At 45.6% G+C, this 15214-nt stretch overlaps 1 protein-coding gene across 1 annotated transcript in view; it reads left to right on the forward strand.

Annotated features, from left to right (window-relative positions):
* The window catches only part of ctnnd2a (catenin (cadherin-associated protein), delta 2a), a gene marked incomplete at both ends in the record, with an annotated part of 202027 nt that overhangs the window by 101434 nt on the left and 85379 nt on the right, over positions 1 to 15214 (forward strand). The window contains one exon of the mRNA XM_079754879.1: positions 2089 to 2404. Coding sequence (XP_079611005.1) covers positions 2089 to 2404 — 316 coding nt within the window. The remainder of the gene's footprint in view (positions 1 to 2088; positions 2405 to 15214) is intronic.

The raw sequence follows: 15214 nt of genomic DNA on the forward strand, positions 1-15214 counted from the left end.
GTACATTGTGTGTAAGTGAGTGTGTGTGTGTGTACTAGTTTAAGAGGGATTCCAGCATGTGAAGGTCAAGTAAATGCCATCACTGTGGAGACCATAAAAGAAGAAAGCTTGGTGGTCTGTTAATGGTGGTTGGCTTGAATCGGTTCCACGCACGCACGCACGCACGCACGCACGCACGCACGCACGCACACATACATATATATATATATACACATCTTATCTACACACACAGAGACACACCAAAATGCGAACCCATCATATAAAAGCAGGCTGTGTGTCTTTCGTTGAGCGCATTTTAGGTATGTTTAGCACATGGATGGCTTTTCTTTTGTGGCTAATTCCCTCTCAATGGCCTGTTTTAAAGCCCTGCTAATCAAATGGCCAATGTATTGATTCCTGGCCAATCCTGATTTATCACACACACCCAAGTTCACATTTACAATACGCCTGTGTGTTTTATGTGTGTATGTGTTTGGGTTGGGTGTGTGTGTGTGTGTGTGTGCTTGTGGGGGGCAGATGGAGCGAATAAGTGGGAAAAGAGATAGATGAGATATAGCGACAGATGAGACTTACCAATTACTCACACACACACATGCTGACAATCTTACACACACACACACAATCTGATTGTAGACAAACACACAAAAACAGCACCCCCACACACAAAGCACCCACCCCCCCCACTCCACACACAGACATGCTGACACACACACACACACAGCAACCACCCACCCCCAAAGCACCCCCCACGCACACAAATACACACACACACACATCCTCACATACATGCTCTGAGACACACACACACACACACACACACACACACACACACACACACACACACACACACGCACACATCTTAAAGTTTTTTTTATAGCCAGCTCAAGAAGAGGTCCCCAAACTCCCATCAGGCTCCCTGATAGATGGCTGACGCTGCGCGGCTAAATAACAAATGACCGAAGAAGAAAAAGAAGAAGGAGGGGGGCGTGGATGAGGTGGGCAGCATGAGCTTGCGGGTTATCGCGGGATATGATGAAGAAGGTTGCAGGTATTGCAGCTTCCCCGCGCCTACAGAGAATGTGACCACATCCCCCCCTTCCCTTTCTCTCGTTTCCCCCCCCCCCCCCCTCTAAGGGCTTCCTTTATGTGTTGTGATGTGATTTTCATACAGTTATAGGAGTCATGTGTGTGACCTGTGTGTCGTACGATCTCGAGCCCTGGGTAAATAGGCCCTAGGATGTTAACCGTCTGGACGGCCTTAACGGCACATCACAGAAAACAGTCTGCTATCGAATTATATTCCCGTGTCCCCTATGGCTTCTTGGCAATTACCCACCTGCAATCTCACCTGTCTCAGAGCCCGCGTACAGTGTGCTGTTTCTTTGAATGTAAAACAAAGGGGGTTTTACAGACGATGCTTTTTTGGCAACAACACACACCACAACACAATTTGTGCCAGAAATGTTGTTTGTTTTACATTATAAGGTAAAACAAAAAGAAAATCACAAGGAAGGTAGAACTTATTTCCAGGCCATTCATTGGTGTTCTGTTTTGCTGTCGGTTTGCAACATCTACAGGTCTATTCATTTAAAGTTGCTGAAGTTCATGAATAATTCTGTGCTTTGCTTTTCTTCTACCTGCATCCCGTCCTTTGTATATACATTGTTTTCATGAATTATTGGCACATGGCCAATATTTCTCCTTTTATATGGAGATTGCCGTTTCCTCCACCTGTATGTCTGTTGTCCAATCACTCTGCCTCTCTTCTTTTAAAATTTTCACTCTTCTCTGCATTCCCTTTTTCATCAGTTTCTGACTTTATTCTCTTTATGCTTCCTCCTCCCTTATGTGCCTTTCTGGTCGTCTCATCCTGCCCTCGTCTCCTCTCCTCCCCTCTGTCCTCCTCTCCTCTCGTCTCTCCTCTCCTATAATCTCTCCTGTCCTTTCCCCTCCTCTCCTTTTACCTAATCTCCCCTTCTCCCCCCCCCCCCCCCCCCCCCCCCCATCACCCCCCAGTAGACCTCAGACGGTGCGTCTACGACCAACCCATCCTAAGCTATGTCCTCTGTCCCTATTTCCCCGCCGTAGCTCCCTCCTCTCCCGGTGTTGACTCCGCCCCCTTGCAGCGCACAGGAAGTCACGGCGCCGCCACAACGGGCAACTACGGCCGCGGGGGCGGGGCCAACACCTACGCCACCGTGGGGCCGGGCTACACCTCCGGCGTGGGCGTGGGTAGCGTCGGGGACATGTATGGATCGGACCCCTATGTGGCGGACCCCTACCGGACCCTTCAGTACTGCCCTTCGGTGGTGGAGTCCCCCTACAGCAAGTCTGGCCCCGCACTGCCCCCCGAAAGTGGCATGCAGCGCTCGCCCTCCATCGACTCCATCCAGAAGGACCCCCGGTAGGTGCACGGCCGCGGTCGGTGTGTGTGTGTGTGTGTGTGTGTGTGTGTGTGTGTGTGTGGTTGTGTGTGTGTGTGAATGGATGTGTTTAAGGCTGTTCATGTAAAAAAAGGGCTTTGAGGGCCGGTGGTCTGAAAAGTATTTGCTGACTGGCGAAGGAGGGGAGTGTTCACGGTTTGTGTGTCTGTTTGTGTGTGTGTGTGTGTGTGTGTGTGTGTGTGTTTGTGGTCGATGTGAAATGTGTTGGCTAAGCCTATAACTTCAAGGCGGGTATAGGCTCTCTCTCTCTCTCTCTCTCTCTCTCTCTCTCTCTCTCTCTCTCTCTCTCTCTCTCTCTCTCTCTCTCTCTCTCTCTCTCTCTCTCTATCTATCTCTGTCCAAAGCCCCTATTCCATCATGGTCATGACCAAACCCCCTTCGGTAGTTCCTCTTTAGGTGTTTTGACCCGTGTGACTCCATGCATTGATTGATACAACCCATTGATCAATAGATGGTCCCAACACACGCACACACACACACCTAAACTCATAGCAATGGAAGACGTCACTCAAGCACCAATGACCACATCATTTACTCTTGACCCCCCCTTGGTGCGCACACACACATGCACACACAAACACACTCACACACACACACACACACACACACACACACACACACACACACACACACACACACACTATAAACAAAGGCAGAGCTAAATGAAATAGTACATTATGAGTCTTATGGAATAATAAGTAGAGGAGACAATCACTACTTCAATAAGTCCTTTCATGGTTATACTTTGTTTTTGTTCAAACAAAGCGGTATGCCCTGTTTTGGGACAGTCAAGGCACAGCTACTAATGAAACTAGACTGGATATTAAATATCAAGAAGAAATGGATGAAGAGGAAAAAATGATTTATTTTATTTAATATCCAGCACTGCAATTTGCTGCCACAACATTGCTTTCCTCCTCCTCCTCTCCCCCCCCCTCCTCCTCCTCCTCCTCCTCCTCCTCACCACTCCTCCTCATCCTCCTCCTACTCTCCTTCTCTTTTTCTTCCTCCTATTCCATCTTGTCCTGCTTCTCTTCCTCCGTCTCCTCCTCCTCGTCATCCTTCCTCCCCTCCTCATCATCCTCCTCTTCCTCCTCCTCCCCCTAATTGTCTTATTATTCCTCCTTCTCCTTCTCATCCTTTTCTTCTCGTTCCTCATCATCCCTTTCTTCATTGTTTTCTTTTTCCTCCTTTTTCTGCTGCTGTTTCTACTAACCTCCCTCTTGGACTTTCTCTTCCTCCTATTTAAAATCTTAATCTGCCTCGTTCTCCGCTTCTTCCTCTATCTTATTTTACTCCTTATCTTTGCTGTTGCAATCTTCATATTATTATTGCCCTTTCTCCTGCTCTTTTCTATCTTTTCACCCTTCTTCTTTCTTATATTCTTCCTTCTCTTCTTACCCTGTGTCCTCCTCCAAGCCTTCTACAGAGTTCTCCCTCCTGTGAGAATCCATATTCCGATTGCTCCACATTCCCCTCTCCTGCCCCCTCCTCTCTCTCCTCCTGCAGTCTTCTCCCCCTCCTTTCTGTGGGACTCAATCTGATACTGAGAGGAGGTGGCAGACAGGCCCTCCAGCTCCTCTATCCAGGGGTGTATATCTGAAGGAAACCTCCTGTTGGGGAGGCGCTCTCATCTATCTCCTCCTCCAGCCTCTCCTTCTTCGAGCTGCCTCCCTTCTCCTTTACATGATTGTTCTCTTCCCTCTTCTTCTTGACAATTCAACTCCTCTTCCTGTGCATTGATGTCACAGAGGTTCTCCTCTTCCTCTTCCATCCATTGCATCTCCTCCTCCTTGTCTTTGCCAAACTCTCGGTAGTGGGCAGTCTGGTCGTGATGCTGGGAGGTGGAGCAGCCAACTGGCAGGGAGCCCAGTCTGGTGTTTACAGAAACACCCTCAGACCAATCATCAGTCTGGCTCAGGTGATGAAGGTTGTCTGGGTATCCGTTTTCTGAATGGGCTTGGCCACGGAGTGTAAGGGAAGAATGAGGAGGTGCCAGCCAGCCCACCCTCCTCCTCTACCCAGGGGTCTGTACTATTCACCTCCCCCATGTCCTCCTCTCCCTCCTCCACACATTGCTCCATCTCCTCCCCATCTTCTTCAGACTCTTGGTAGTGGTAGTGCTGGTCCTGATGCTGGGAGGTGGACAGGCCAGCTGGCAGGGAGCCCAGTCTGGTGTTTGTAGAACCACGTTAGACCAATTCCCGGTCTGGATGTTAGGGCTCAGTTTGAGTGGGTTGGTTGAGCTGGTGGAGCTTTCTTTTGAATAGGGTTGGCCATGATCTTCTTACACACTGTAAGAAGAAAATGCAATTGATCACATTCTTGAAATTCCTGTTTCTCTCTCTCCTCTCTCTCTCTCTCTCTCTCTCTCTCTCTCTCTCTCTCTCTCTCTCTCTCTCTCTCTCTCTGACTCTCTGTCTCTCTGTCTCTGTCTCAGGAGAATAGAATAAAAGTGAATAAAAACTAACAGAAAAAAGTAAGCTTTGACATTCTTAAACACAAACACTTACAAACTGTGGCCATAATACTCCACAGTTTGTAAGACACAAAGGGATGCAGCAGAATGTCTCTGGGGGTCATTCTTAGACCAGGGTCTATTGTCAGCAGGCCTTTCAGTAAGCCTATTAATTCCATGAGGACATCCTCAGTTTCCTCCGGATAGAACTGCATTTGGAAACAATGTAAATACAGTTAAACTCTAAGCCACATCTCGTATAACTTTAATTAATTTGTCAACTTCTATATAAGACATCTACCGAAGGTAGGATGTCCATGAGGTCATCAAGGGGGGGCGGAGGGGTCCGTCTTGCTCCTTGTTTGGATTGTTGTAAAACTCCTTTGGAGTCTTAAAACCACATATATTTGATCAATATCATACTGGTAGTACAATATACTACCTTTATATATTGCACACATTTTTGCCATGACAGGTGAAATAAGTGTACATACTTTGAGGCACCAGCCATGGTTGGGAGAGCCCTGGTCCTTGGTGAAATACCGGCGAGCCCTGATACCATTGTTTATCAGGTGCTCAGAGGGAACGTCGTGTGTGTCCATTATGAATGCCAGCTGAATTGACAACACAGCAACACATGGGCCAACATTTTTACCCAACGTCTCTACGGAGCCTGAGAGAGATGTGTTTGTCATGTGTTTCCTCTGTGAGGGGAAGACTGCGGTCCAGCTCCACTGACCAGTTCGTACTCATCATGACATGGGTACAGGTGTTCTTCCAGAAACAGGGAGGCAATGACACAGCCAAGAGACCAAATGTCGATGGCCTCTGTGATCGGCAGGCCCAAGACGACCTCCGGAGCCCTGAGGGGTTTGGGGGATTACACATACAGTATCGCCATGTTTCCACAAACCATATGAGATACATCAGAACCGTTTTCCATGAGTAACATGAACAACGGAAGAAGGTAAACCAGCACCAACAGAGGGTCTGGCCGGGCCCCGGTAGAACTCACCTGTATCCCTGGGGCTGTAAGGTCCCAGCGCTACGTCTGAGACATGGACGGCCAACCCAAAGTCTATGAGTTTGACCTTTAGCGGTTGGTCTCGATTGTTCAAAAGCGTAACGTTGTCCTCTTTCAGGTCAGTGCGGGTAATCCCCAGGGCGTTCAATGCCTGTAAGGCCACGGCCAACTGCATTCACAAAGGCAGAAATTAGTGTTATTGTTCCCCACACTTCTGATTGATGACGTTCTCATTTTTCTCTTTTATTTTCATCAGTGCTCGCAAATGTCCACACTTATTAGAGCATCATGTACCGACCTGTTGAGTAATGACACTCAGCTCCCCAAGGCTCAGAGATTGGACAAAATGTCCAGCGTCTCAAAGACCAGACAGGTATGGCCCCTGTGCACAAAGCGCTCAAACCAGCGCACAATGTTGCACTTGTCTGGGTCCAAGGCCTTGATTCTTTTCAGCATCGCAATCTGTAGATGGATCAACCAAGAAGTGGATTTAAATGTATTCAACTGTTCATGTTGGGTTTAGTAGTACTTTAGTAGGAGGAAAAGGAGCAAGAGCATCAGGTTATATTTAAACATCAAAAGGCTGAATTATATTTACCTCCACCTCAGCGCCAACTCTGTTGTAATCCGTCTTCTTAAGGACTTTTACAGTCACCGTCTGCTTGGTGTCCATGTTCCGACACATGGCCACCTTACTAAAAGACCCCTCCCCCCGAAGGACTGGACCAGGTAGTGGAAGGAGGTGCTTACCAGCATCTCCTGTTCCTCCAACGGAAATCCTGAAGAGGATGAGGCATCCTGTTGAGCACAACGGTCTTCCTCGAATGCTACCTTGAACGTTAACTCGGATGCTAACTTAAATGCTAAATCCACTGCTAGCTTCAATGCTACGCAAATGCTAACTCGTCACTGCTGCCAGAACCACTGCTGTAAGTCACCAAGGTTATCACGCATTGAGCAGTCCCTCACTCAAACTCCTGTATCTAGCTGCTCAGTGCTGTGACATCACAAGGCTTAGAACCTTGAAGTCACAATTTAGAATCATGTTCTTGAAAGGTTGGTTTTTGTTTCCATGGCAAACATTACACATTAATAAATTAAACTTGAATTTGGCCTGCATGTATGCAAAGATATATAAATATATATTTATGCATTTACATTATACACGTTTAATTCTTAGACACAGATATATGGTCAGCATCCCTTTCATCCTCTTCTTCCACTTGATATAACTGCAACAATGTCAATACTGTAACACTCAAAGCCACATCCCAATCGTATTACTGTACTTCTTAATTCATGTGTCAACTACTATATAAAGTATCTACCGAAGCTAGTAGGAGGTCCATGCAATCATCCACGGGGGCCACGGGTGTCTGTCCCAGTCCTCGTTTGGCTTGTTACAAAACCCTTCCGGAGTCTCAAACAACATATGTGATGAATATAAAATATACTACCTATATACTACCAGATAATTTTCAGGTCATGTGAATTTAAAAAACTAGTTAAATATAAAGGCGCCAGCCATGGTTTGGGAGAGCCCTGGTCCTTAATGAAATATCATTTTGTTTTGATAGCATTAGCTAACAGGTGCTCTGAGGGTACGTTGTGTGTGTGTGACTAGGATGGCTTCCAGCTGGAGGGACAACACAGCAACTATTAGCTCACATTTTACTGAAAATCTTGAGGCAATATCACCGGGGCCAGATGTTGATGGCCTCTGTGATCCGCAGGCCAAGAGCAGTCAGGGGTGATGAAAATTACACACGTGTTCATTTTCAAAGCGTGTGTGTTTTAGCAAATGGCGTGAAGATAGGTCTATTTATATTGTATTTCTTCATGAGGGTTGCTCACATATTTGCAGTGAGCTAATCTCTCCGCCACATTTGGGGTTAAGAGGGTTTCACCACAATATCGGACAGTGCACTCTGATTAATTAAAATTGCTAGCCTATTTTATGGGCCCACAGCATTTGAAATGCACACTGTACAAAATACGTATCCACGTGTTTGCGTCCACCATTGTTTTCTGTATGAAAGTGGCTGAACAGATCAGACCATAGTTGATGTGAATCAACTATAGTCAAATAGACTATAGCGACCTCTGTAGTACGCTATGATTCATATATTAACTTGGAAGTTGAAGGAAAACTTCAGGAATTTTCACCTGGACTCCATTTTCAGATCATTTTTACTTTTAGGGACTAATGCGGATAACACCTTTTGAAATTGGTCAAGTATTGAGCGAACCGAACACTGCAGCTTTAGTCAGCTCACGCGGGCTGCAATGTATTTCTCTGGGGCAGTATCTTGCTGTCAATGTACTTCCTCTGAAAGTGCTTGCTTTTGCCACCGACAGGCTCAGATTATATATTATTATATAACATAATAGAAAGGATCCCTCCAGAGATAAAATACTTTTGTCTTTACCATTTGTTTGATCTGTCTGTTTGTTTGGTCCAAAAAGTACTGGTGCTCAATACTGGGCTGATTTAAAAGATTTTCGTCCACATTATTCCCTTGGGCCAGGATTTATTCTAACTCTACCTCCCAGTATTCAGGTGAATATTTTTTCTATTGTACCGATTGTACCCGTACAATCTATCTGTCTATATTTCTTTCTTTCTTCCTGTCAATCTTTTTCTTCTGTTGTTCTGTTTATCCATAATCAACCTCTCTACATATACAAAGCCCCTTTCATCTGCTAAAGAAAATACAAAATTTTCTGCGACAACATTTTCAGAACATTCAACATAACATTTATGGTGAAATGTTATCCTCCCCCAACAGAGCCTGGCCAGGCCTAAGCATATCTCACCTGTGTTGCAGGACTTGGAAGCTGTAAATCAGTATGACCTTTAGGTTGGTCTTGTTGGTTCACCAACATGTTGTCTCCTTTGGGACCACATGGTGTGCACCACACACATGCACACACATATGCACGCACACACACACACACACACACACACACACACACACACACACACACACACACACACACACACACACACACACACGCACACGCACACATAAATACACAGACACAGACACAGACAGACACATGCAGACACACAGACAGACACACACGCACACACATCTCTGCATGCAGTAGTTTGAATCATGTTAATAAATTATACTCAATGCCCTTCTATAGAGCAAAAACACAATTACCTGTGTTTGTTCCTTAAAGCAATTTATTTGATTCCCTCTACACCTGACTCAGTTCATGAGCAATATTTTAATTATCTCGTTGGCTAGCTGCGGCTAGCCTGGGTATACCCATGCTGCCTTGCGCGCAATTTCATTTCGCGCTGCTAGGCAGCCTGGATTCCATGGATCCGATTTTCGCCAGAGATAGGGAACCAATCACAGAACGGGGAGGGACGGCAAGACGATGACGACGTCCATGCGACACACCCGTCGTCTTCTTCCTCATCGAATATCTGTCGCTCTGCATACGTCATCTGGTATAACTGATACGATTGGCTATGAGCTACGCACAGACTCATATGATAGACGTTTGTAGCGGCCAATAAACGTCTCTGGGCAATCGTAAACCACGCCTAAAATATGAGAAAATGAATGTGTGGCTCCCAGACCTCATCTCAATGTAGATTGAGATGAGGTCCGGCGTTAGCCAGGCTAAGCTGCGGCAGCGTTTCACTGTCAATGTCGAGGAAATGTGCTAAACTGCATCGCTTCCTGCCATTTACCTTTACGAATCACTACTAACCAAGTACTAACCTGTACTCAATCTGTCTTGGAGTACATGCGCAGCATCAAAATCTATAATACTGTTGGCAATTATGGGAAAAAATATAACTTTAATTCAGGGACGGGGTTGGGCCCAGCGATGACCCCCTCATGCCTTTTTAAAAAGCTCTTCCATTTTTTATTCCTGTCTCCTGGAGTCCTGGCTATGTGCAGCTTTGTTTGTTTGGTGTGTGTGTGTGTGTGTGTGTGTGTGTGTGTGTATTATAAACCCTACTGGGCGCTGTGATCACTGTGCTGTCCTCTTGTCTCTGCAATTAACCAAAGACTCCCTCTACCCCCCTACCTCTCGTTTTCTGCCCTCACTCTGTGTTATTTATACATGTATTTCACAGGACTCTTGATGTTTAATTCCTTCTTTAATTACCAGAAAAGAAGAAAATAAGCAGATCAAGCCTCTGCGGTAGCTGTCAATCACAGAGCGGAGGGAGCGGGAGAAAGGGAGAGCGTGACATATTGCATGCACCAGTCACACAAACACACACACACACACACACACTTCCAGACCATCATCTGATGTACTGCGATGGAGAGTAGGAATGGTTAAAAGTGGTATGGAGTTTCTCATGGATAATGAGTCCATGATAGTACATTATTTATGCTAGTGCTTCTCCAGTATTCAGATATTTGCCAAATAAAGGAGCTAACAATGTCTTCTCATTATGCAGCATTCAGCCTCTAAAATGTAAATGTTTGTATGTATTTATTTATTGCAACTTATTTATTGCAATACTTACATAGTGACAGCCTGAATGGAATGACTCATGGAGAGCATGTTTTGTTATTCAGAAACATTCTAGCTCAAATATTTTGTGGAGCAAAAACCTTGAGCAGAAAAGTATAATTGTGGTTCCTTTTACCTTGACTCAGACCAGCAAAGGAAACTCCAGGAGAATAGGGAAACAAAGAAGAAAGAAAAAACAAACCAAAATAAATCAAAAGAGACAGAACGGCTAGCAGTACAATAGGAAGCCAAACAAATGGATAGGCAGAACACACTATAATATTAACAAGTAGTGGGAGAAAGGTGCAGACCAGAGAAAGTGTGTTCAGAATGAGGACTCGGACCGATGATTATGTGACGAAACATAAATGATTTACACTGCTGTACTTGCTTATCTGTTGCATGGCAACGGCACAACTACGATGCACACACTGCTGTTCTTTGAGATCAAGTGGCATGTCCCACCAAACGTTTGCCTAATGACATACGGAATACAAAACTCGACAAAAAAAATGTCGTCGACCCACAATCTTCAACGGAGAGTTTTTGATATGACGTCTGTCATGGAGTTTACAAAGGGTGCATGAAATGTACAGCGATCTGTCTTTTATGTTTGTGTGTGCGGGGGTGGGTGGCTGTGTGCATGGGTCCTAATTAAGGATACGGTTCAATCCGAAGACACGTTGTTCCAAATAGATGTCAATAAATAGCAGGTCGGGGTTAGGTATTGTAACTGTTTGTCGCTACATAATGAAGGCTAGCCAATCCCCCCTATATTAACATGCACGCTTTAATCACGTGCACTCTTTGATCACGTGCACTCTTTCAACCCCTGAGCGTTGTTGGGTTGTTAACTTCAGAGCCCTGGAAATGCGTTAGATATTTGGCTTTGTGGAAAAACAAATGTAATCTTCGACCAATCTTCCCTGCGTGTGTGCGTGTTTGTGTGTGTATTGTACATAGGTTTAGATGAAGGCACACTGTGACGTTTCATCCTTTCATCACACATCTCTGAAATATGCACAATGACGCACACAGACAGCCGAGTTGTCATCTGTTTACTTCCAAACTCTTTCAGCCGACGGACCATGGCTGCGCCGCACCACATTCCAAACTTATTATTATTTAATCATTTTTTCAGTGAAACTTTTTTTTCTCTTGCTGGTTTCTTTCATCAGTCAGCGATGGGAAAACAGCGAACTGTTTACTTCTGAGGCGTCCACCTGCTGAGATCAGTGGAGAGCCGTTGAATGAATGAAGTTTTGCACAGCTATTTTTATTTATCTCCCTCATCAGTGCAAGGACTTGGCTTGATGAGTAAAAACTGTCTGCGGTCGTGTGGACTTTTTCTCAATGAAATTCAGCAGATTCCCAATATTTTAGGCGCATGCCTAAGAGAATAGATTCCAGTGTTTTAATTACACAAGTCATTTTAATCGAGGCCGGACTAAATTAATCATGGTAACATGTGATCTTTAATTCATATGATCTTTAATTCATATTTTGTCATTGAGAGGGGATGTATTCCAATCAATAATGATTAATCTCAAAGCCATTATGATTATACAGTTATCTCGTCTCCTGTTGTTGTTGTTGTTGTTGTTGTTGTTGTTCTTTTGGCTTACGCATAACTGTTTGATGAAGTCAGAGTACGCCATTTGTTCATTAGTGGTGCAGAAGGACTCATCACCATACGGTGCCTGAAAGTATTCCTAAGAGATACAGGGAAATGCATTCTGGAAAGAGAATAGCTGTGACAGATCCTTGCTATCCTATTGCCTTCAAAATGCCTTTCAGCTAAAGTCCCAGTCAAAGCTTACAGTAAGGTTAGCTTCAATGTGAACATGTTAATGATCCAATTCCAGTGACCAGTTGCAGATAAAAGAAATTGGGTTTTAAATATTACATACTAACACTAGGGTTTTTGGCAGTCAAGGTGATGGACATTTTTAAGACATCAACTATTAGCTTACCAAACACACAGTATTGTTTTCTTTCGCTGAAATATGTCTGCTAATAAGCTTTACAACACACTGAAAGTTGGCCGTCTGGAGCGGAATAGTCACCCTGTGGTCGTTATAAATGGTCCGCCCTGTCTCCTCAAGCTGTCCGTATATTAGAAGATACAATCGGAAGTGTCGCTCAGGCGGGGGGGTTATTTAAGTACATTTTGCGTTTGCTGTTGGAGGTGCTGTGCATTCAACTCCATTCCCTCTTATAGAATCAAAGTCATGTCGTGCTGCATAAGGTTAAACTAGCGGTGGCTGGTGCTCTCTCTCTCTCTCTCTCTCTCTCTCTCTCTCTCTCTCTCTCTCTCTGGTGCAGCAGTAATTGGATCTGGTTGAGATAACATAAAGCGCTAAAAGATTTAGCCGCTGTTTGAGACAAGGGAACACTGAGAGGGGGCCAGAGGTTTTGCAGATACACATGCATGTCTGTGTGTGTGCACGTGTGTGCATATGTGTTTTGAAATGTGTGTGTGTGTGTGTGTGTGTGTGTGTGTGTGTGTGTGTGTGTGTGTGTTTGTGTGTGTGTCTGCGCCTGCATGCATGTGAGTGTGTTTGTGTGTGTGTGCATGAATATGTGCATCCATGTGTATTGGCATGCGTGTGTGCATGTGCCTGTTTGTGTGTGTGTGTGTGTGTGTGTGTGTGTGTGTGTGTGTGTGGGTGTGAAAAGTGCGGCACCATGAAGAGAAAACTCAATAAAGGCCTGTGGATAGCTGTGGAGAGACACTGATGTATGCCATCGGAGAGCCATGAGGTCTAAACAAAGAATGGATTGGAACACAGCAGAAACAGTGCAGGAGAGGGCCAGGGGGGACAGGGCCAGGTTAAATTATGTAACGCTTCGTACAGATTATTCTTCATATCTTCTTCTGTAAATGATGCCGCTTGGCACAATTTCAAACAAAATATGTGTTTACATGCTGTTCAAGGATGCATCTGCGAGAAAAACAAAGAAAAGGGATAGGTGTGTCCCTGGAAAATAAAACAGAAGCGATAAGGAGACAAGCATCAAGAGTCCACAAAGTGCAAAAGGGTATTATAAGGTTCTATAATGCATTAAACAGAAGTTACACCAAATTACTTAATAAAGTTCCTTAATGATTCCTTAATGTCAATCAGCACTCCAGGTAGCCCCGAAGCAGGGCACATTATAAGCACAACCATATTAAAACACCAATGACCCAACGGGGGAGCCCAGTGAAGCCCGGAGAGGGCCCTGCATGTTTCTGCCAAGCTTCCCATGCTGCTCACAGCTCTACATACATGCCATGCGTCGCTACGCTACGCAGCGCCTGACAGAGGTCAATGTCAACGAGATACGTCTTGGACGCGAGGAACATTGCGTTTGCTATGTCTCCGTCGGTTTCAATGCTTTCAATTGGCCGATTTTAGCTGCCAACGTCAAATAGCTCTGTCACGACACACCATTGTTGGGGGCAGGGAGGGAGGGAGGGCAGAGGGAGGGAGCGTGCCGTGTTGGCTGGCAGCCAGGGCACGCTGGGCTATTTAGGGAGGGTGTTGCGACAGTCAGCGGCCTGTGTGTCTGTGTGTGTGTCTGTTTGAGAATGTTTAAGAATGCCGTGACATTCATACATGGGCGCACCGGCTGATGGTGCATTCCTGTGTACAAGTGCTGCAGGGGCAATATCCTGATGTGTGTGTGTGTGTGTGTGTGTGTGTGTGTGTGTGTGTGTGTGTGTGGGGGGGGGGGGGGGGGGGTGTGAGTGGGTGGATGGGTAGGTGGGTGTAATTGTGTGTGAGTGTTGTTTTGGATGTGTGGTTGAGTGTGTGTGTGTGTGTGTGTGTGTGTATGTGCGTGCGTGTGTGTGTGTGATTGGGTGTGTTCTTCTATTTATGGCAGAAACCACTTCTGGCCCATTTTCTAGGGGAAAATATAATTATATCTTTGCTTCATGCTCTTCTCCCATCATTCTATAACAATACACACGATCATCCTTAAACACGATATCCTTACATCCTTATATATTGGGGTAAAATTAACCGCCTTGTAACAATATATTCCCTGGAGACCATTTACAGTGCATTCAAGGGCCCCCAAAAGAGTTTCATATTTCTATTTAATTCTCAAGCCGTACGGTTTCGCCGGACCAGGCTATAAATCATCCCCGCTAAACTTTATGGCTGTGTCCGTTGACTTTTGTTCCCCACAAAGAGAGCTCTCCCAAAGGGGGATCCAGAGGAGCACCCCGCCTCACCTCCTCCCCCGTCCCACGGTGCAGGGGGAGAGGGGGAGGAGGAGGGGGAGGGAGGGAGTCAACAGCTGAACAATTATGAGGAGGATAGATAAGGGAAAGGGGCGCTGATTTCGGAGCCTGATCGTTGAAAGAGGAGAGTTTGAGGAAGACCAGGAGTTTTGCAGTGGGTGCAGCCATAGACGGTAGGGTGAAGAGGGGGATTATCAACAACGCGGGAGCAAAAGGAGAAGATGGAGGGAAGAAAGAGAGAGCTAGAGGACACACTCTGTCGGCTCTCAGCGCGGCCCACGGGTAATTTCCTCTCCACATGAGAAATGCATGCTGGGATGTGGAATCATCTCCAAGGGTGGGTAATGATGCATGGCCAGAACCTTGGCCCTGAGGCATGGCTTTCTGTGTGTGTGAAGGTGTGTGTGCGTGCGATTTGTGTATGTGTGTGTGTGTGTGTGTAGGTGACTGTGTGCGTACATCGGTATACAGACACATACGGCTGTGTCCTGGCCATCATCCCTGACTGTTTGCGGTAAATTGGTCATTGTAGATATTTTCCTTTTATGAGTAGGGCAATT

This window comes from Pollachius pollachius, assembly GCF_949987615.1.
Source record: "Pollachius pollachius genome assembly, chromosome: 17".
Taxonomy (NCBI): domain Eukaryota; kingdom Metazoa; phylum Chordata; class Actinopteri; order Gadiformes; family Gadidae; genus Pollachius; species Pollachius pollachius.